Source organism: Chiloscyllium plagiosum, chromosome 2, assembly GCF_004010195.1.
Source record: "Chiloscyllium plagiosum isolate BGI_BamShark_2017 chromosome 2, ASM401019v2, whole genome shotgun sequence".
NCBI classification, from domain to species: Eukaryota; Metazoa; Chordata; class Chondrichthyes; order Orectolobiformes; family Hemiscylliidae; genus Chiloscyllium; species Chiloscyllium plagiosum.
In genome coordinates, this window is record NC_057711.1 from 140,975,435 (window position 1) to 140,998,243 (window position 22,809).

At 38.8% G+C, this 22,809-nt stretch overlaps 2 protein-coding genes across 6 annotated transcripts in view; one reads left to right on the forward strand and one right to left on the reverse strand.

Moving 5' to 3' along the window:
* Positions 1 to 5,862, forward strand: part of polr1e (RNA polymerase I subunit E) — a 36,635-nt gene extending 30,773 nt beyond the window's left edge. For both annotated transcript variants that reach the window (XM_043719713.1, XM_043719721.1), the window contains exons 11-12: positions 2,428 to 2,559; positions 5,470 to 5,862. In XM_043719713.1, coding sequence (XP_043575648.1) covers positions 2,428 to 2,559; positions 5,470 to 5,626 — 289 coding nt within the window. In that variant the 3' untranslated portion in view covers positions 5,627 to 5,862. The remainder of the gene's footprint in view (positions 1 to 2,427; positions 2,560 to 5,469) is intronic.
* Positions 5,863 to 8,530: 2,668 nt separating this feature from the next.
* Positions 8,531 to 22,809, reverse strand: part of fbxo10 (F-box protein 10) — a 47,378-nt gene continuing 33,099 nt past the window's right edge. For 3 of the 4 annotated variants that reach the window (XM_043719740.1, XM_043719731.1, XM_043719736.1), the window contains exons 8-11: positions 16,609 to 16,884; positions 14,559 to 14,869; positions 12,108 to 12,289; positions 8,531 to 9,909 (exon numbers count right to left, since the gene is read on the reverse strand). In XM_043719740.1, coding sequence (XP_043575675.1) covers positions 9,723 to 9,909; positions 12,108 to 12,289; positions 14,559 to 14,869; positions 16,609 to 16,884 — 956 coding nt within the window. In that variant the 3' untranslated portion in view covers positions 8,531 to 9,722. Of the gene's footprint in view, positions 9,910 to 10,901; positions 11,221 to 12,107; positions 12,290 to 14,558; positions 14,870 to 16,608; positions 16,885 to 22,809 lie in introns of those variants that run through there. The other variant, XM_043719739.1, reaches the window with a different exon arrangement.

Here is a 22,809-nt window from a genome sequence, read left to right on the forward strand (position 1 = left end):
GTGCCAGAGACCTGGTCACTGCAGCTTACCCCTGCTAGGCTGTCCCCCCCACCAGTATCCAAAGCGGTATACCTATTGTTTAGGGGAACGACCCCAGGGGATCCCTGCACTGCCTGCTGCTTCCCCTTCCCACCTCTAACTGTTACCCAGCTACCTCTGTTCTCTGGGGTAACTATGTCCCTGTAGCTTCTATTTATCACCTTCTCAGCCTCTCGAATAATCCTCAGTTCATCCAACTCCAGTTCCAGTTCCCTAACTCGTTCTGTGAGGAGCAGGATCTGACTGCATTTCCTGCAGATGAAGTCGGCAGGAGTATCGGTGGTCACCCCTACCTCAAACATCCTGCAGGAGGAACATTCCACTGCCTGCGCTGCCATTACTCTACACTTCGTCTCCAAAGCAAGAACACTGAGTAGCTTATCTGTGAACTTTAAAGTTGGGTTAGAGGAGGAGGATGGGAGGGAGGCCCTACTGTGTAGGGCCTGGGGACTAGACACACCCACTCAAATATCAATCACTTACCTTCCTGACCAGCTTCTCCAAAGCAAGAACACTGAGTAGCTTATCTGTGAACTTTAAAGTTGGGTTAGAGGAGGAGGATGGGAGGGAGGCCCTACTGTGTAAGGCCTGGGGACTAGACACACCCACTCAAATATCAATCACTTACCTTCCCGACCAGCTCTGCGCTCCAACCTCACTTCCGCCCAGCTCGCGCCGCTGTCTGCTGAGAAATATTGATGAATTTCCAATATGTTGTGGCTGTGATCTTGTTGGAGATTGGTGCAGTTATATTTGAGTTTGAGAGTTTGATTTTTGCTGCAAATGTTAGATACCTAACAGTAAACATTCCTGATCAAGGGTTTATGCCCGAAATGTTGATTCTCCTGCTCCTTGATTGCTGCCTGACCTGCTGTGCTTTTCCAGCGCCACACTTTTCAACTCTGATCTCCAGCATCTGCAATCCTCACTTTCTCCTACCTAACAAGTAAACCAAATTGCATTTGCCACCTATTATATTTTGCTCAGGAATGAAGCAAATTAAATATCAAATTAGGTTTTGTGGGTAGAGTTTAGGAATAAAAAGGGGCAGTCACGCTGCTCGAAGTGTACTATAGACCCCAAACAGTCAGTGGGCAATAGTCGAGCAAATATGTAGGCAGTTCGTTGAGTTGTGGAACATGAATATTGTCATTATATTAGGGGATTTCAACATTTCCATCATGAATTGAGATAGTTATAGTGTAAAGGGTTTAGAGGGGCAGATTTCTTGAAGTATATTTAAGTGAGTTTTTTTAATATCAATAATTCATTTCATCTACTCCAGTTTGGAAAAAAAACAGCAAAGAGAAGCTATTGTGAAAGAATGAGGAATATCAGTATTGAGTCATCTTTCTAATGACATCAATTCAAAGTTTCCACAATTGTAATTTTTCTGTATTTACATACTTTAGTATTAGATGAATTCTGGAAAGAAACTACCATTGGTTCTGTGTTGAACGTTTGCCAATTGTCTATCATTAATACAGAATTTGTTTCAATGGTGAAACTTCATTGCAGTAATTAGAGTCATACAGCATTTAATTCACTGTTGCTACATGAATTATACGTTAAGCATGAGCTCAGATTAACACTTGCAGCTAAGGGACAATCTGTCACTCAAAGATGTATAATCAAATCTGATGACCCATCTAAAACAAAGTCTTGATACAGTGGGAAAAGGAAGTGTTAAAGAGCAGTGATCATAAAGATAAACAAATAGTCTGCAGACTATCTGATCAGTTGGGGAATTGAGGGTTATAGGGAAAACACAGGGAATGTGGGGAATGTTTGATCAACCATGATCCTATTGAATGGTAGAGCAAGCTCCAAGGGGCTGAGTGACTTATTCCTGTTATTTCTTATGGTGGTCTTTTGAGTAAATTTAAAAACCTTATGATGAGAAGCACTGTTTTACTTTAACGTGTGATGTACAATTCATTGTTTCAGGATTAAATCTAGGGCTTTATACACTGCTTTTGACTGAGTAATTTCTTTAAGTATGCTCTACTTAATCACATGGTAATGAATTAGATCACATGAACTGTTGTGTATTGTGTCAAATGGACTTTGCTGTGCCAACTTTAGGTATATGACTTTTGTAAATATTAAAAGTCAATATGTATGTAAGCTTTTGCAAGAATATTACTCTGTAAAATAACAAACATTTAAATTCAAGAGCACTCTAATATATTTATCCTGGTTCTAAAATTGATTGTACACAACACACATGATAAATTTACAGTTTTTATGATCAGCTCAAGAATTAGTGATCAATGTCAGATTTGGCTGTAAGTAGTATTTATGGCTATTAATGGGAAAATATGTTTGTGCAAGGATATAAAATCTCATCTTCAAATCTTGTACCTAACCAATTTCTGTCTGTTTCAGGGTAAAACATGTAATGCCAGCCTCTATGAAAGCTAAGACAGTGGCATACATTATTGCACTGGCTTTACACATCAGTAGTTTTCAAACTAACCTCACGTATCTACAGCGGGATTTAAAAATCAGTGAAAATAGGTAAGTGTTTTCCTTTAAGTATTGTATCAGTTGCTCAGTTATTTGTCACCTCAAATTGTTACTGTCAAGGGAGAAATTGCGGATCATGCTGGCTATTTGGTAAACAGCACTGGAATATGTGCATCAGCAGCCTGAGTTAATATAGCCCCAGATTTCTAGCATCTGACTAATGGTTAGAGAAAGATTGGAAGCTTGGCATCTGAGAACCAACATTGACAACCAACATGCTGTGTTACTGGTACATGATTTCTGTTTATCCTAGTCATATGTTCATTTGGAAAAAGCTGAGCTGAATTATTGGTGTGTTTTAAATTAAGCAAGGTGCACCGTTGCTATATTTTATTCATGAAAGGCCCTAATATGTATCTTTGCTTCGTGCTGCATGTGAACCCCTTTCAAGGTGGAGATTATGTATTTTGCCTAATTTTGTTTCAGAATGAATTCAGTGCAATATTTCAATTTAATACCAAGTAGTTGAGCCTGGATTGGGTGGGACAGTTCATACAGCAAGGAGTATAGATTTAATAGTATATATTTAATACCAGGTTGTACAGATTGGAAAGAATGGGACTTTTATTAGCCAAATGTCAGCTGTAGTGACATGCTTGTAGGCTTAAGTTTGCACTCGTATAATGTTCTATTGTGGTAGAGAGTGCTGCATTGCCTAAGGTGCCAGCTTTCAGATAACTCGTTAAACTCCTGTCTGCCACTGCAGATGAACATAAAAGATCCCATGGCACTACATAACAGAAGAGTTGTTTAATTTCACCTAGGTGTTCTGACCAATATGAATCCCTCAATTACCATCATAAAAACAAATGTGTAGACCACAGTCCATTAAGAAGGGAATACCAGAGTTTTGACCCAACAATCCGGAGTTTTACATTACATGTACACTTTTTAGCATGCATCATTTGGCTATAATGTACTTTGGCAAATCCTAGAATTGTGAAAGGCACTATGTTGATGCAGGTTCTTTAGATTGGAACAAACAGCCCAAGTAATGGGAATGTTGAGCGCCGTTCCTTGAGTGTATAATTATTAAAGTTATCAAATTGAGGGTGAAGCAACCAGATTCTCATAACAAAAGTATGGTTCTACACGTGCACACCATTGAAGACATGGGTGCCACATGAGAAAGTTACAAAAATGCTTAGATCCTGCAACCAGAATATTGTAGATGGTGTTGTGATACACTTCATGACAGTGTGTGATGTGTGAAAATTAATGCTTATTTGTTGTAGTTCAGATCACTTTTAATTGTCAAACAGTAAAATAGTCCATGTGTTTATTTAGAAAAGAATTGAACTGAACTATTAAGATGATATAGGTGTTCTGTATGCCATTTTCAGATTGTTGTAATTTTTTTTTGGAAGAGATACACATTAATAGTTTAAAAAGTGTGAAACTTTAAATATTCAGTAAAATCTTTTATCTGGCAAGCTTGGGTAAAGGGTGATGCCAGTTAATCAAAAGTGCTGGTTGATAGGGAGTTACATTACTTCTGACCGAAGACGAGGTTTTACTCTTGTCTTTGACGAGAGGGGGAAGCATTTGGGCAGTTGAGGACCCACAGCACAGCAAGCATTACATTAAAACCCCACAACTGACACTATGACATTCAGATTAACTTAGAAAAAATACCTGTCAGTGCTTTGACTGGGATTGCTTTAATTGGAGACAACCAAAACTGACCCAATAATTTCATTGTAAAGCCGAAGAACGATTTCTAAAGATTTACAAACCATTATATTTTTTTAAAGAATGCATTATCTGAACACTGAAAGTGATTTTGAAGTAAATCAGGTTGGGATAAATTCACTGTACCATATAATGCAAAGTTTACTGTTACTTCATACTGTTGTTACTGTTCTTTGATTTGAATGAGTCCCTTCATATTGGAACTCCACCAGTCATTCATCCTCACTGGATTTGACGTGGATTTATTTTTTTGATTATTTTGAGGGGGCAGAGGAACAAACAATTGGGACTACTTTGAATCATAATATTTTTCATTTGGTCTGAGTAGAGTTCTAAAATGTTTAAAACTCTCTCCTTCAAACTTTAAGTACAACTTTGCACATTCAGAATTTCACTGCTCCCTGCATGGATTTTTGTAAACTTGTCAACAACTGTAGTGTTAGCATGGAATAACTAATTCCCTTACTGATCATAGAAAATGCCTGCATATCCTATCATGACGTGTGTCACATCTACTCCAACATTTTGTAACTCTCATCTAAATCCCGTGTTACCCATAGCAGACATTGAATGAACTCCAGCTCGGAGGTTAAATGAAGCCTGAAAGCTTTGGTAATCCAGCTCTTGGCATGGCCAGATAAGGTTCTTGAGATTATATTTTCATTTTCCTTTTGTCTTTGAATTCTGTTGGCCTGGAAAAGGCTGTTCTGATCTTTATTGCCTTGGTGAATGAATCATAAATCAGAACTCCAAGGCTTTGGAATATAGACTAAATTTGTGTTCTACCCAAGGCTGTATACTATATTTAAGTGTTCCATAAAGGCAGAAGCTTCGATACCTCCACTCCATATTACAGTAGGAGTAATAGTATGCTAAGCTGTCTCTTGAGCCTGTCTTCCCACAGCCCCAATTGATTTACATCTCCCTTTATTTACTTGCACTGGTTTAGTGTCCTTTGATAGATTTTTGTTGGACAAGGCTATCCATTTCATGGGAACAGTGAAACTCTAACTATGATGAGGTGATTATTTCATTCAGCAATTCAGTTGCACAAACCATGATTACTTATATAAACCATTGGTGCATGAACAAAACTTTCTGATGTGCTATTAATTTTTTTTAAGTACACCTCTATCTCCATCTTGATTAACGTAGAGATTGGTACAAAAACTCTTCATTCCTCACCACTTGTTTTGTTGTACTTTATAGAATTTTGGACATTGCAAGAGCAATGGGCTTAAAGATTGCAAAGAAAAAGGTGGATATTCCTGGCAGTACTGCAGAGGACCATAAATTAGCAACACTCTCATTACCACTGGATATGCGAGCTAAACCTCATGGTCGCAAAAGGAAGAAAATGACATAATGTTGTACATAGAGACACAGTCAAATGTCACATCAGTCCCCAAGACCACAGAATGGACACTTATGAAGAACATCTAAGCAGAACACTGGCATGAAGAGTTGGCCAATATTTCAAATTTTTATTTTTGAAAAGGAATATCCAGGGTCAGTTAACAGTTCAATTGAAGTAGAGTTAGTAGTTGACTGTCAAACTACATCTTTTGTATTCTTAATTAAACATCAAAATACAAAGTGTAACTTTTGAGAAGTTGAATATTTGTCCGGTTGATCCCTTGTGCACATACTGCCGGTCACGAAATGCAAAGATGGATCAGAACTTGTACAGCTAGTTACACTGCACATTTTCAAAACATCATTTTATAACTTATACTCAGGATATTCATCTTGAAATTATGGTAACAGTTATTCAGTTAAGTTTGGTAGTAGATTGACATTGTGTAAGGTCAGGCTTGATATTATGCAGTTTTACTCAATTACTTTTGAGGCTTGAAAGGGAACTTAAGGCCTTTCCTCAGGATTTAAAAATGTTGGCCAGTTGTTAGTTTGGTAGTCTGTTCATCTGCCAAAACCTATACAACATTCAAATATTTCTTAGCTTCTACCTTATCTATCCCATGTTTTGATGCTTCTTTCTTGGACTAGTTTGGCTTGGGAATAATAAATCACCTCCTTTGAGGAATTAATTCTAGAGCATTTGAACATAGTCAGTTCTTCCATAACATGGTGGTTGCATTCTTGAGCATCCCCACATAATAGAAAAATTGCACTTTAGAAACAGCAGAAAGTGTCAGTGCTGTAATTGCGTTACAGCCCACTACACTTTAAAGTTTACACTGTAGAAACAGTGTCCCCAATTTTTCAATCGCATTACAGCAAATTCACATTGACAAAACAAGCATTATACCGTAATCCCTATTTCCATGCACTACTCAGGAAATGCCATCTTTCAGATGCACTATTAACCAAAGGCCCTTTCTGATTTCTTATGCTTCCTGTATTCAAATGAAAGGGAATAACCAACTCATTCTTATTTTCCCCAGCATCAGTTACAGCATAATATATTGATCATACTCAGCTGCTTGTCACAGTCTGTTCTGGTTTGTAGAAAATAAATTTTAAAAAAAACAAAAGGCGGCATATCCTGTCTTTTGTGTTTCATGCTGCTTTTTAATAAAGAAATTAAGATATCAAAAAGGACCAGAGCTTGAGGCCCAGAAATGGCCAAACCAATCTGGATATGACAGGACTGTTGTGACACAGTGTTAGTATCCCTTCCTCCCAGAAGACTAGGGCTCAAGTCCCACCTCCTCCAGACATACTACATGATGTCTGACTAGATTGATTAAAAATGCCTATAAAGAGGGCCATTTGGTAACTGATGGCAGGTTTAAAAAATCTGCTCAGGAACCTCAACTCAAATGAGCAAATGACATCAAAAATATTAATCTTTAAGCTATTGAAAAGCTTGTGAAAAGTTAACTCGTGCCTACATTACAAAGACTATTCATTGACAGCTATTTTATAATATTTTCAGAATACAAGTGCTTCATTCAAGCTGTCCCACTTAAGCAAATATTTTTAGTTACATACAACTGAATTGCATGTAGTTATTTTAAATCAACCAACCTTTTGGATGCACCTCCTGAACATTTGGGACTTAAATCCAGCCATTCTGGCCCTTGGGTATGTCTTCTTTGTCACATCACGAATCATAGAATCCCTACAGTGTGGAAACAAGCCAGTTGGCCCAACAAGTCCACACTGACCCTCTGAAGAGTAACCCCCCCTGACTAATGGACCTAACCTACACGTCCCTGAACACTGGGGCACTTGTAGCATGGCCAATCCATCTAACCTGCACATCTTTGGATTGTGGGAGGAAAGCAGAGCATTCAGAGGAAACCCACACAGACAAGGGGAGAATGTGCAAACTCCACACTCCACAGATCCTGGCACTGAGGCAGCAGTACTAACCACTGAGCCATCCTAATGGTTTTCAACTGTTGGTGAGAGATTTGTCTTGAGGATAGGTTAGAGAGACTGGGCTTTTCTCCATGGAGTTATTTTGAAGCGTACAATATCCTGAATGGTCTTGATAAAGGTGGATGTGGGTTAGGTAAGAATTAAGAGTCATGACCGAGCTGACATGAAATCTTTCTCAGAGGTTTGTATATCTTAAGTGGTCGAGGCAGGGTCATTGAATATTTTAGACGCAGAGGTGGACTGATTATTATTTTGAGATTTGCGACCAAGAGTTAATAGGGTAGATGGGACTGTCGTATTCAATACACAAATACATCTTAGTGAATGTCAGAAAGCTTAAGGGGCAAATTAATTCACTTTAGCTACACAATACAATAGATGGTATTCATACAAATATTAAATTCAGTACACTGGAAACGTGACCTGGATTTTTCACTGGCCAAATAACTCTTGGAGCAATAAATGGGGGTTGCATGTGGGGACCCGATGGGGCATCTTGATAGCACATTCTGAGAATCACCCATAAAATTTAATTTTCAGCTGGGCAATTCCTCTACGGGTGGAACCCTCAAAGTCTCCATTTAAATTGAAATTAAAATAGTTTCTCAGGAAAGGTTAGACTATATTTAAAAGTTTAACACCTGACTAACATCTGTTCAGCTGATACCATACTTACTTCATACACACTCAATTACAGCTTCTCTCACAACTCCTCATTCACCAAATGTGGCTCAGTAATACCTACTGATAGAGTTTGATCAAAGTACCAGAGGACACAGGTCCCAGACTGGGTCTGGCAGGTGGTCAAGCAATCAACAGGAGGGAAAATAACTGGCTTGTTCTCATCACAGTCAGAGATGCATCCAGAACAAATAGGTAGGAGTGACCAGCACTCAGTCTTTACAGTAGCAAAGACCTGCCCTCCACTGTGTTGTTGACAGATATCAAACCAACTTAAAACCAGGAATCTGAGGCACCGTGTGCCATCAGCAGCAGAATTATACTCAGTCACAATCTGTAACCTCATGGGCTGACAATCCTTCATTCTACCATTTCCATAAAGCTGTGAACTAGGCCTAGTTTAATACAAGTACAAATCAGGCAAGTATAATGGAATACTCGCCACTGCAGGGAGGAGTGCAGCTCCAACAACATCCAAGTGGCTTAGCAAAAAGATAAAGCCTGTTTTATTTGGCACCCCATCCAACACCAGCATTCACTCCCTTCACTAGGGATGCAATGAATTTAACTCACCAAGGCTGCTCCAATAGCACTTTCCAAATCTATGACCTGTACCACCTAAGAACAACTATGGCAGCAGCTGTAGGGGGAAACCACAAACTACATAGCCATTTACCATCCTGATTTAGAAGAATATTACTACTCCTTCACTGTCACAGTCAGAATCCCAGAACCCCTTCCCAACATTCCAAGGACTGTGGTAGTTCAAGACAGTAGCTCATCACCACCACCACCATCATCATCTTCTCAAGGGCAACTGGGGGTGGATAATAAATTCTGGCATTCCCAGAATCATCCCATGAAGAAAGATAAAATAACCATAACCAGGATTTGAAATGTTCTTTTACTCAAAAGATAAAACTTTTGGAGAAGTTCAGTACTAGTTCACAAAGAGAAATCAGTTTGACTATAAATGAAACGGGACATTAGCTTCTCAAACTGATGAAATTCCATACTTAACCATTCATTGTGGTTCTTGGAGAAATCTGGTTTCTGTGTAGATGTCAGTTCAGAAATCATTCAGGTTCAGATCTGCATGAACAAATATCCCTCATTACACTGCATCATTGAGTGAAAATACATGGATAAGATTGGCAGCTGTTAATCATGCAGACAGGGAGTACGAAACTAGGAACTTTAATAAGCAGATCTAAACTTCTATTAGAGAACTGCATCATGTTATTAAACTCCAAATCGAAGTTGCCAATAATTGTTGCGTTCATTTGATTATATGCAAGATCACCTGTAAAGAAGTGAAATAACAAAATACATGCCCCAATTTCTTTTCCATCACTTAAAACATAATTGATACAGGAATTGAGGCATTAAATTGCTTTTTGTGGCACATCTGTACCAGTGCTGATTTTCATTCATTAAAGAATGGAACAGAAAATGCTGCCATTGTCATGGCAGCCCCCTTCAACCCTTGCAGCTATTCGAGTCGTCATGGATGCAACTCTTTGACGAGTCTGGACCATGGAGGTGGCTCGATTTGATCCATCAACAAGTGGCCTTGCTGGAGGATTGTCCAGTTTCCAGGCTATGCCAGATCTGCAAGAACTAAAAGAGAAATATTCCATTAGGGATGAAAGATTAGTCAGACATAGTTCTCAGGGCTAAGGGGATTAAAGGGTATGGGGAGAAATTGGGAACAGGGTAACTGAGTTGGATGAACAGCCATGATCACATTGAATAGCGGAGTAGGCTTGAAGGGCTGAATGGCCTACTTCTCTTATTTTCTATGCTGATATTAATTATAGTTCCTGTTTGCCATGGAACATGGGTATAATTGGTGTTAAACCCACATACCGATACAATAAGAGAACCATTACTCAGTTTGTGGAGCAAACTGAAAGAATAATTTTATTCATCCTTAATAATGACACTGAATCTTTCAAACTTCTGTTTGTTGAAATTATGTTTTATTGTAGAACCAAACACAACTAGAAAGAAATAGGAAGAAGTCAGCTGCAGTTCAAAACCAAAATTAAAAAAGAACGTCTGTAAATTTGGCCTTCACCATGGAAATACTGTGCTCAACGCTTGCACGACCTCATTTAAAAGTCGGGCAAATAGGTCAGTAACTAATATGCATTTGCTTCCATTGTTGTCAATGATACATCACCATTTTACAGGTTAAGTGTTTCAGTAGTTTCCGGAAGTAACAGACTATTCTGTAAATTTGAACTTTGAGATATAATTACCTCAAACTTAATTCCTTGTAGATGGTGTTGTGTTACAGCTTGCAATTTATTATTGATGTATAAATTACTAATTATGTAGCTCACTTCCAGTTTAATTTTTGTCAGACGTGAAATGAATGGAAGTCAATGAAGCAGCCACTCTTTACCTGCAACCATGGTTGAGATAAAATCCAATAAACCATCCAAGAAAATAGATAAAAGATGATCCTGTATTTCCCTCAGTCATACTCAAGGGGAATCATTTCAAGACCACACCAAGAACCTTACAATGTTGTTAAAGACAGGGAATGAAGTTATTAGTAATATCAATGGAAGGAGGATTAAATTTATGACAAGGACTCCAAGAGTTACAGCATTGCATATATATCACCCAACAGGTACAGCAAACTAATAATGTTAGCATCAATATTAACAGTGAATACTGTCTACAAATTGCACATAATCACAGTTTGGTGTCACAACAGTGGCCAATAAAAATAAGCATGTTTTTTGTCCTCTATCAATAGATGACACTAGTTGTGGGAGTTCATTAAAAGCTTTTGCTTTCAAGAATAACCATCTTATTGGACTGCTATTAAAATAAATCATGGCCATGGAAGAAGTGTTTATATCACAGCTTGTCACACTGCTGATCGGCCTGCAAACCATTCTCCGGCTTCATATTCTCCTTCAAGGAAAGAATATGAAAATAACAAAGTGTATTTACTATTTTCATGAAAACAAGATGCAGTTGATACAGACTTAAATGGTCTTCGATGAATTTGGACAAAAAATGAGTAACTACAATATAAAAAGGACAAGTAACTACGATTTCCAATTCATAAACCTCAATAAAATTCATGGTCATCATCTAATCAATCAATCCATCAATCTCCTTATCCCACAAATCTAGCTTTCAAATGCCATCTTACGGCAAATAAAGAATTGTATGCAATGTGTGTTTTTGGTCAAATGTGTTTTTCATTTTAACAAAAAAAAAGGGGGCCATTTGAAAGGGTTAGGGAGAAAAACCAATAACTTATTAGAAATAGCTTGTACATTGGAATCAAGAATACCAGTGCTAAAAACTGCAGGGAGTGTTGGATTGATAAACTTATCCAAGTCCTCAATTTGAGTCTCTATTTGGTCTGCCAGCTATGAGAAAAAGCCTCTTCGAAAGTCAATGTAAAGTACCTTTCCACTCTTAACAGAGTCAATCCTGATTGCACTACTTGATTGCTGTTATGAGAGCACTGTTTTTTAATTACTTAGAAGTTAAAATCTATTTTTTAAAAATGTAGGCCAGTCAATAGAATTCTGAACGTTAATTTGATTTGTATCAGCTCTGCAATGAAAATTACATTGTTTTAAGCAAAGAATGGAGCTGAAATACACAGGCCCACGGTATGGAATACCATCAGGAGTTGGGAGATACTGAGCGCACTTAACCCATCCCAGCCTGAGAAAGTGTGGGGTACACAAAGCTGCAAAAAAGCAGAAGAGGCTGATATTTGATAATTTTGGTAAAATTTCCCAAGAATAGAGACAAAAAAAAGGCTTAAGAACAAGACTTACTTTTTGTTGCAGGCTAAAATTTCATTGCTTTGTACAGTACACTTCTCTGGGTTTTCTGTTTTCTCCAAAATGGTCTTCCCTACTTTTCCTCTAAAGATTTGATTTTCTTGCACTGTTCCCTTAGCTTGGTCCAAGATGGCAATCCCATAGTCATGAAGAGATTGAATTCTGTTCTTGGTCACCTGAAGTAAAGCACATCTAAGCGTCAAACCATGGATCCATCCCAACCCTAATAAACCTACCATCAAGCTCGGATACATTCACAAAAGCTACCCAATAAAATCCATGCCTCTTAAATTGCGATACATGAATTCAAACTGAAATAAACTAAAATGACAATTTTCCTTGTCTTATTTCAGCTGCTTAATTCCAATAAAATGAATAATTCAGTTTCATTAAACAAGAAATGAGTTCACAAAATTTGGCTGTAATATCACATGGAATTTTTTTTTTTTAAACTTATTGAATAGTTGCTACATTTCTACATAAATTCTAAGGTGTCAGCCATGGTTCAGTGATAGCACTCTTGCCTCTGAGCTGGTAGGTCATGGTTTAGGATAGCATTGTGTCAGTAGTGGATTCAAGCCTGCCGTACTCTATGAATTGTCTCGACAATGAGCTGCTCACCCAGGTCCTGCCTACCCTGTTGGGAATCTTTCTGCACTGTTCAAAGATGGGCAGGAGAGTTGTCCTCGTGTTTTAACCAACTGTTTAGCCAAAATTAATAAAACAGAATATGTGATTATTTTTGTTTCATTGCTGTTTGTTGGACTTCGCTGTGTCCAAATTGGCTGACATCTTTTTACATCATCACATCAAGTGAATACACTTCAATAAAGTACTTAATTGATTTGATTTATTATTGTCACAGGTAACTAGGTACAGTGAAAAATTTTGTTTTGCATACAAGGCAGCTCATACCATACATTGTGCATTACGGTAAAAGAACAGAGCAAGGAATACAATGTTACGGCTAAGAGAAGGTGCACAGAGAGTAAGATTAACATTCAAATTTTAAATGTGAGGTCCATTCAGAAGTCTAGTAACAGCAGGAAAGAAGCTGTTCTTGAATTGGTTGTGAGGCACTTCGAGACAACCAGAAGTTGTACAAAGTACCAAAAATATGCAAGCTGTTCCTACCCTTCTATCTTGAAATCAAGAAAAGTTTATAATATATAAAAGATTTGGAAAGTAGAAGCCTTGACCTCATCTACTATAGTCAGTAAAAGTAGATGACTGTCCTCTGGATTTATTGTAAGGCTGTAGAATCAGTGTTACTGCAGCAACAATTCTTATGACATATAAACAGTATTGTCAAACAAGTACACTTGAAAAACGTGACACAGAAAGCTCCCTAGCAAGTGGGAAGACCAGCTCAACTAAGAGATGAATCTCTTAGTGACAGCTTGGTCACAGAAAAACACAACTCAAGTCTGTGGATAGAGAAAAATAAAGTCATATTTTGAGTCAGATGTGACTTCTTCAGAACTGAGAACTAATGAAGAGTTATATTTGACTGAATACATTATCTTTGCTTCTCTCTCCACAGATGCGAGCTAACCAGAGTGTATTCCAGTACTTTGTTTTTATTTCAGATTTCCAGCGTCTCCAAAATTTTGCTTTATTACAACTGAAGTCTCTCTTGTAGGAATGTCTGGATTCAGTCCGGAGAACAGTCAGCCTGTGAGTAAGGTAAAAACAATGACTGCAGATGCTGGAAACCAGATTCTGGATCAGTGGTGCTGGAAGAGCACAGCAATTCAGGCAGCATTCGACGAGCAGCAAAATCGACGATTTTGCTGCTCGTCGGATGCTGCCTGAATTGCTGTGCTCTTCCAGCACCACTGATCCAGAGCCTGTGAGTAAAGCCCGTTTATTATAAATGCTGCTGCCATTTTAAAATGACAGCAATAGGTTTAAGTTGGAAGTGGTTAATTTTCAATTGCTGGTACACAGAATCTATACGCAGAATGTCATTTTCTCTCAGAGTGGATGAGTTTGGCAGGGGTAGCATATGTAATCATTACAGGAGACCATGCTCTTTGCTGATCAGAAGACTAACCACTTTGGGCAGAGACGGACTTGAACATTGTTATATAAAGACTGAGCAGTAGTATCTGTTATATCAATGGCTACACTTATAGAAACCCAAACATATAAATAAAAGCAGGAATCATGTACAGCCTGGAGGCCCACTGAAGATGTTACCTAGTAGGGGTGATGAAAAGTCTGGAAATGAACCTTCCAGCTCAGCAAGCAAATCTGCATCCAGAACCTCAACCTGAGCTACAAATCTTCTCAAAACTCGCTAAAAAAATGGTGAGCTGAGATCACAATGCGACAAAGGTTAGTGTCACAAATACAAAATACCACAACTCTACATTCATCAAAATAATGGTCTGGCCCTCAAACATCACGAGAGACCTTTCAAAATTCTGATGCAGAACCCACCTTCATGTCTGCATTCTCAAGTAGCTGTAGACCATATCCATGATTTCCCAGGATGTCATTCTCCAAGACAGTCCCTTCTCCCTTTGAGGTAACACCATGGCTGCTGTTGTCATAGATACCATTCCCCCGAAGTTCAACTTTGCATCCTGCTTCTACAAGAACTCCACCTACACTATTGCAGGTGATGCTGTTGTTTGTGATGTGGGTGAATTGACTGCTCTGATAAACAGCAATCCCATTGTCATGGTTGGCATGGACTGCATTGGCTATTATGTTGAGCGTCTCACTGCTTTTTATGTAGAGTCCAGCAGCTGGTGAAAAGAAATCAGAGGGAAGAAAGTGGGATATCTTTATGCAAACCTTGAAATGGATATCAGTTGGCACATGAAACTGCAAGAGTGATGACTGTGCAGGCTGGAATAGCAAGCAATAATCCCTTCTATAACCAACAAAATTATATTATGGCTGAATTGCGATCTCGTAATTCCAATTATGTCATTTTAGGGGCACCATTTTTACCGCAAAGATTCAGAAGTTCAAGGGGTAGATCACACTTTCATAGGACAACCAGAGTTAGGCAATAAATGTGGTCTAGTCAGCACCCTGTCCCCAGAGGAATAAGAATAAACCTGTTCTGCTATTCTTTAAGACTATAGCTGACCTCCATTATTCATCTTTGATCCTTAATATTTGACAACCCTAACCAAAGGAATTTAATCAGTCTTAATTTCAAATGACACAATGTTTAGGACAGAAAGACTAATCAGATTTGCATTAGCCTTGTTTGTGCAGTGAGCATTGAGAACAAAAGCATGAAGAACATACTGCTGGAGCAGGTTAATGTATGGAGAATATTACACAATCACTGCAGAATAATGCAGGGAAACATTTGGCTTTTACAGCAGTCAGCTTGAGAGAGATAAAAACAATCTAGACAGCAATTCGTACTGTCAATCAAATAGGAGGTTTCCTATTACTACCATTCCCTAATCCTCCGCACTTTAAGCCTTGACAAAAACCACTAACTGTTGAGATGACCCTTTGAAAAATCTTTCAGAATTTCTATCATGCTGGTTGTAGAACTTTCCTTTAACTGTTGTTGTGAGGGTTGGTGGAGTGGAAGACAAAAGGGATATTCTACCTCTGCCAGGAGTTGAAACAAAGGCAGCAATTTGACTCCAATTATACACCCACTCAAATGCAAAGATTTTGGAATGGGGTGTACAATGGGCAAATCATCTGCCACCACCTGTTCTACATTGAAACTGAATTTTATTCTTCAAACTTTCACTTTTCACTTGCATGCAATTTTTCATTCTCTGTGCAATTATGTTTCCTACACCAGCTAGAAATTGTGAATAATCAAGGAAGTGGACTACTTCTGAAATTTTCCCCACAGTGTTAACATATTACAGGGCTAATTGAAGTTATTAGAAATGATAGTTAAGAAAATATGCAATGGTGGCGAGGGTGGGAATTTTGAACAATGGATATTATTGGTTTATTTATTTTAGTATTTCTGAAAAGTGTCCCTCCCTCACAGAACCCAAACAATAAGCCAGTGAACAATCTATTGTGATAGGAGTCCCATTTGACAGCACTGTAGCCAATCCTATTTATTATTTTGCTGATGACCAGGAGTAGACTGCTAGGGCAAGACACATTTAACACCCCATGTGAACAGGTCACACTGGGAAATGTTCCACATTGCTGGGAAGATGCCAGTGGTACTGAAATGTCGTGGCAAAGGACATGGTTAATTTTGGAGCACACCAGCAGGCAAAAAATTACCCCACAGTATGTTTTGCATGATATAGTGTCCCGAGCCTGATACTGAGCCCATCCTTCAATAAAACTGGACAGCAAATGGGAGATGTGTTAGCGGTTGTGTATGTGCTTCACCAAAGGCATTATCTTCATTTAAGGAAGAGAAAAAGCCAAAGAAAAACTGATGTCTAATTCAGCATAACAACAAACAGAATTAACAGCACAGACTAGTCACTCAGCCCAAAAGGTCTCATGTTGCTATAACCTTTGGTTGCTTACTTACCACCGTTATGATTGATGTTGTTAAACTCAATCAACGCCACAGTGATTGGTTTGTGTGATGTGTATCGCTCTTCATCACTGTCAAAGTCATTTTCCCAGTTGATGATCTCCCCCTCGTCATTGAAATTTTCATCGCCTCCTTGATTGTTGAGGTAGTCATTTACATCATCTTTACGACAGAAGACAGCCACTCCATAGATGTTGTTGCGGCTGATTTGGTTATTGGCAATGTGGGGGAGACTAGAGGACATGACCCACACACCACAACCCTTGTTGCCTGCACAAATATTTACAAATTAAATTAATTTCTTCAATTGGAATTCAGATCTCAGAACGCCCTAATTCAGAATTAATCTGTCCTATCAGATTTTTAGTCTTTCCTTTCCCCTGTCTTTTCCACAAACATTTAATCCACATGGGTGTACAGTTCCATCAGTAACCACACTCCTGGACAATGTCTAATAACTGATGTTCATGTGGGAGGTTGGACAGTGAATACTGCCACATTATTTGAGACTGATCCAACTTGCACGGATATAGCCTCATACAGTGCAGAAAAGGCCCTTTGGCCCATCGAGTCTGCACCAACATAACGACCACTAAAGGTGCGCTAACCCCAAATTTCCTGCACTTGTCTCATATCCTTCAATGTTATGATATTTAAATTGTTCATCCACATTTTTTAAAAGGTTGTATGGTTTCCAGCCTCCACTACCTTTCCAGGCATTCCAGATTCCCACCACCAACTGAGAGAAAAAGTTTTTGCCACAAATCCCCCCTGAATCTCCTGCCCCTTACCCTAAAACTATGCTCTCTTGAGATTGAAATGGCCCTTACCAACGGCCTTTTGCTAATAGCAGTTACCCTGGTACTGTTTGGGAGTGGAATCGAAGATCATACTTGTCGCTGTGGCAACTTTAGGAGATGCAGGTAAATAAACCTTCTCCCTCTCCTCTTTGTATAACCTTAGGAGCATTTCCTCTATTCAGACAGACAGGAAGGAGTAAGCCACTTAGCCCCTTGAGTCGTATTTGTGTCTAACTACATACCACCCATTGTCCCACACTCCTTGATACCTTTGCTAAGCCAAAATGATTTTAAATCTTGAGATTGAAAGAGAAGAGCTCATCTTGCATCTGTAGTCCTTTCTACACTTCTATCACCCTTAATGTGAACAACTATTTCCTCGTTTCAAGTCTGAAAGCATTGGCTCTAATTTTTTTTTAAGAAAACAAACAAACAAACAAACAAACAATGTTCTTTAGGCCTAGTCTCCCCAACTAGAATTAGCTTCTCTCCACGTATCCTTCTGTTCCTCTTAATATCTTGAAAATGTCAATCAAACCACCCTTAATATTTTAAATTGCAGGAACTACAACTCAAGTTTGCACCCTCTTTCTTGTAATATATTTCTTGGATTTCACATACAATTCTGGTTAATCTACACTGCACAATCACTATCCAATGTAACATTTTCACCTCTTGCCTTTGAAATCCTGGAGTGAAAACTGTATACTTTGGGATTTATGGCTTTTTAAGTACCTCGAGTTTTTTTTTTGCTCCTCTCACAGCAGTTATCTTGCTAACATTTTTTTCCGTCGTTAATAGCAGTTTCAATGAGATGTCGGACATGCTAACCTCTTCCTCTCCTGGAATTACTGAAGCAAAAATTATTTAGCATGTTTGCCATTTCTTTATTTTCATTAATGACATCAGCAATATCAATTTAAGGGGCCTACTGCCGCTGGCTTCCCTCTTTCCCCAATAATAATTTAAATTAGGTGTGATTCGGAGATGCCGGCGTTGGACTGGGGTGTACAAAGTTAAAAATCACACAACACCAGGTTATAGTCCAACAGGTTTAATTGGAAGCACACTAGCTTTCGGAGCGACGCTCCTTCATCAGATGATTCATCACAATCACCTGATGAAGGAGCGTCGCTCCCAAAGCTAGTGTCTCCAATTAAACCTGTTGGACTATAACCTGGTGTTGTGTGATTTTTAACTTAAATTAGGTGTGTATTGATTTCAATAACCTGTGCCAATTTCACTGCATGTTCTTTTTTGTAGTTCTTACAATGTGCTTTGGCAACCTTTCCCACTCTTGGTACTTCTCCCATTTGTTCGGATCTATGCTTTTCTTTTCCAATGCTTTTTAACTAGTCTATGGTGACTGTTAGCTCTTCAGATGTTAATTGTTGCCTTTTTAGCAAGTAAAACTCTTGCCTTTTGTGATTCTGTGTTGTATTTAGTTCCTTTTTGAGCCAATTTGCCTGGTTTACAGCTGCATAGACTGTCTCATCCCACTGAAGTCAACCTCACCTAAATCTAGAATCTTAATTGCACCAAGTTTCTTCCTTTCAAATTCTACACAATGTCACAATATTATGATTCTGTTAAATATTCACATATCACTACATTATTAATTCAAATAGGGGCTGCCATGTACATTTTTGTAGCTTTCCCCTCAAGTGTATCTCAACTATTCCTTGTTATTGTAGGTTCTACATTTCAACTCAGGTTGTAAGTTTGCTCACTAAGCTGGTAGGTTTGTTCTCAAACGTTTTGTCACCATGCTAGGTAACATCATCAGTGAGCCTCCATCATTGAAGCTTCATTGGAGGCTCACTGATTATGTAACCTAGCATGGTGACAAAACGTTTGAGAACAAACACCAGCTCAGCGAGCAAACTTACAACCTGAACCTCAACTGGAGGTGGAAATCTTCTCAAAATCACATTTTCAACTCACATTAAATAAAGTTTCTCCTGAATTCTATTCTGGATTTATTAGTTAAGGTCGTACATTAAAGGTTTAAAGGTCTCAAACAAGTCTGCTCTTCAGGCTGCTTGTTTCAGGAGAAAGAGAAACTATTCAATCTTTCCTGATAAAATTGAATTGTGTTCCTTCCTGATGAAGGGCTTTTGCCTGAAATATTGACTCTCCTGATCCTCGGATGCTGCCTGACCTGTTGTGCTTTTCCAGCACTACACTCTTGACTTTGATCTCCAGCATCGGCTGTCCTCACTTTCTCCCGAGTTATAAACGTGTCAATCTTATGACTTTTTTTGTACCTTCTCTATATCCTTCCAACAATATAGAACACAGAACAAGGCATGATAAACACTAGATTTGGCACATTGTTATACGATAAAACAGATATATTAAGAATAGTAATTTTCAATGGAAAAGATTGATTGGGGGACCAAATTCCAATTTAACTGTAAATCATCAATAAAATTGCAAACAAATCTAATGCAAAAAAAAATCTACTGAAGTATCAGATTCCTTGATCAAAGTAAATTGGACACAAGTGGTCAAATATGATCAGATTTTATCCAGAATAATTATAAACTCCAAGTGTAAAAGGTTAATTTCCCACTCTGGCCTTGTCATGCCTGTGAAGGAGAATGTTAACAAAGCAGGCTCATTTGGCAACCATGCAAACCAAATCAGTGAGATTAACTACACAGTATTCGCATCACAGCTATGGAATTTTGCAGGGCAATTTTTTGTTTTCTTAAACCAATTGCAGTGGGACTGTTTATATGAAGTCACTGTGAATGAATGACCTGTTTCTCGAATGTTCAGCTGTCATGTACAGAAAAGCAGTGCAATGATCAAAAGAGGATACAATCAAGATCGAGCGAATTCATTAGCAAATTCCCATTCAGTTAGTAAATTTAAATAAGTCAAATAAGAAACTCAAGAAGCTACTTTTAATGTTCACCAGATAAAAGAGAGTTAAGTAAACCTTAACATCTTAGGGAAACTTCTCAAACAGCCTGATATCAGAGTTATTTTCCAGCAACACATTTTCAGCTCTGATCTCCAGCATCTGCAGCCCTCACTTTCTCTCAGAGTTATACAGCATGGTACAGACCCTTTGGTCGAACTAGTCCACACCAACCACATTCCCAAACTAAGTTAGTCCCACCAACTGGCTTTTGGCCAATGGAATCGAAAAGCATGGCGCTGGAAAAACACAGGCGGTGAGGGTGCATCCGAGGAGCAGGACAATTGACATTTTGGGCATCAGCCCTTCATCCTGCATTTGGCCTATATCCCACCAAATCTTTCCTGTTCATGTACCTATCCAAATGTTTCTAAACATTGTAACTGTATTTGCATCCACCACTTCCTCTGGCAGTTCATTCCACACACTAACCACTGTGTAAAACGGTTGCCCCTCATGTCCTTTGTAAATCTTTCTCCTCTCATCTTAACAGTATGCCCCATAATTTTGAACTCCCCATCCTAGGGGAAAAGACCTTTGGTATTCACCTTATCTATGCCAGTCGTGATGTTATAAACCTCTATAAAGATCACTTCTCAACATCATATGCTCTAGTGAAAGAAGTCCCAGTCTTTCCAGCCTCTCTCTATAACTCAGACCACACATTCCCAGCAACATCCTGGTAAGTCTCTTCTGAACCCTATCCAATTTAATAATATCGGTTTTATTAGCAGGACAACCAGAACTGCATACAGTATTCCTGAAGAGGCCTCACCAACATCCTGTACAAGCTCAACATGTCTTCCCAACTCTTATACTCAAAGGTCTGAGCAATAAAGGCAAGTGTGCAAAATGCCTTCTTAACCACCCTGTCTTCCTGTGGTACAACTTCAAAAATATGTACCTGAAACCCTAGGACTCCGTTCTACAACATTAACAGGGCCCTACTATTAATTGAAGAAGTTCAGACCTTGTTCGTTTGATAATATCTTGCATTTATCCAAATTAAACTCCATCTGACACTTCTCAGCCCATTGGCCCAATTGATCAGTATTTCTTTGTAATCTTAGACAACCTTCTTCACTGTCCACTATACCACCAATTTTGGTGTCATCTACAAACCTACTAACCATGTCTCCTAAATTCTCATCCAAATCATTAATATAAATGACAAACAGAAGTGGACTCAATACTGATCCCTGTGGAACACCACTGATCACAAGATGTCATTGAATCTTAAAGCACAGAAGCAAATAATTTGCCCATTGTATCAATGTGGAGTCTTTGAAAGAGCTATTCATCTGTTCTTTGCTCATAGCCCTGTACTTATATTCCTTTAAAAATATAAATCCATTTCACTTTGAACCCTCCAAATCAGAACATCCAGCTGTTTCTTAAATGATCCAAGTATTTACACTTTCATTGCTCTAAGCCCATTCAAAAGTGTTGATAATTCTCTGTACAAAAGAACTTCCTAACATCAGATTTGTCTTTTATTAGTTTGAACTTTAGGACCTATTTTCTGACTGATTATTTAATAACATTTCTCCAAATGACCTGCTCATGCAAAGTTTTTAGATTAGATTAGATTAGATTACAGTGTGGAAACAGGCCCTTCGGCCCAACAAGTCCACACCGACCCGCCGAAGCACAACCCACCCATACCCCTACATTTACCCCTTACCTAACACTACGGGCAATTTAGCATGGCCAATTCACCCTGACCTGCACATCTTAGGACTGTGGGAGGAACCGAAGCACCCGGAGGAAACCCACGCAAACACGGGGAGAATGTGCAAACTCCACACAGGAGTTGAACCCGGGTCTCCGGCGGGAATTGAACCCGGGTCTCCGGCGCTGTGAGGCAGCAGTGCGAACCACTGTGCCACTGTGCCGCCCACAGAAGACTTCTACAAAGTCAACTCTCAAGCACCTCCGTTCCAGACTGAAAAGCCAAAATTTCGCTTCTCTGTATCCAACATCTTTAATACTAGGGTAGGGGCTGGCAGCCTATTGGCTCTTCTATACATTCCATCATAGATTGAATGTCTGTTTCTCTGATGACACGGTGCTCGAGATGCCATCTGACCAAGGAACTCCTGACTTTCTTTTTAAAACAGTTTTACAAATTGTTGCAGTTTAATGTCCTATTGGGCTTCATTGGTTGCAGCTTCAGACTGGAAGGGCATGCTGAACATTGTGTTCACCAAGACCCCTTGATGCCTTTGAACTAATTTACTTCAATACCATTCAGTCCTTCGGTGGGCCTGGAGCACCTTCTATAGTAAAATAACCAGAAACTATTCCATGATGGAGACGCCCCAGAAGAGGTTATAACAAATCAATGCAAAGAGAATATTGCATTTTGTAAAATGACTATTTCAACATTTTGGTTTATTGGTGATGGATAATGAAAGTAGTATGGAGTATACATTTTGGCATAGGTTGGCTGGCCCAATTAGCCAG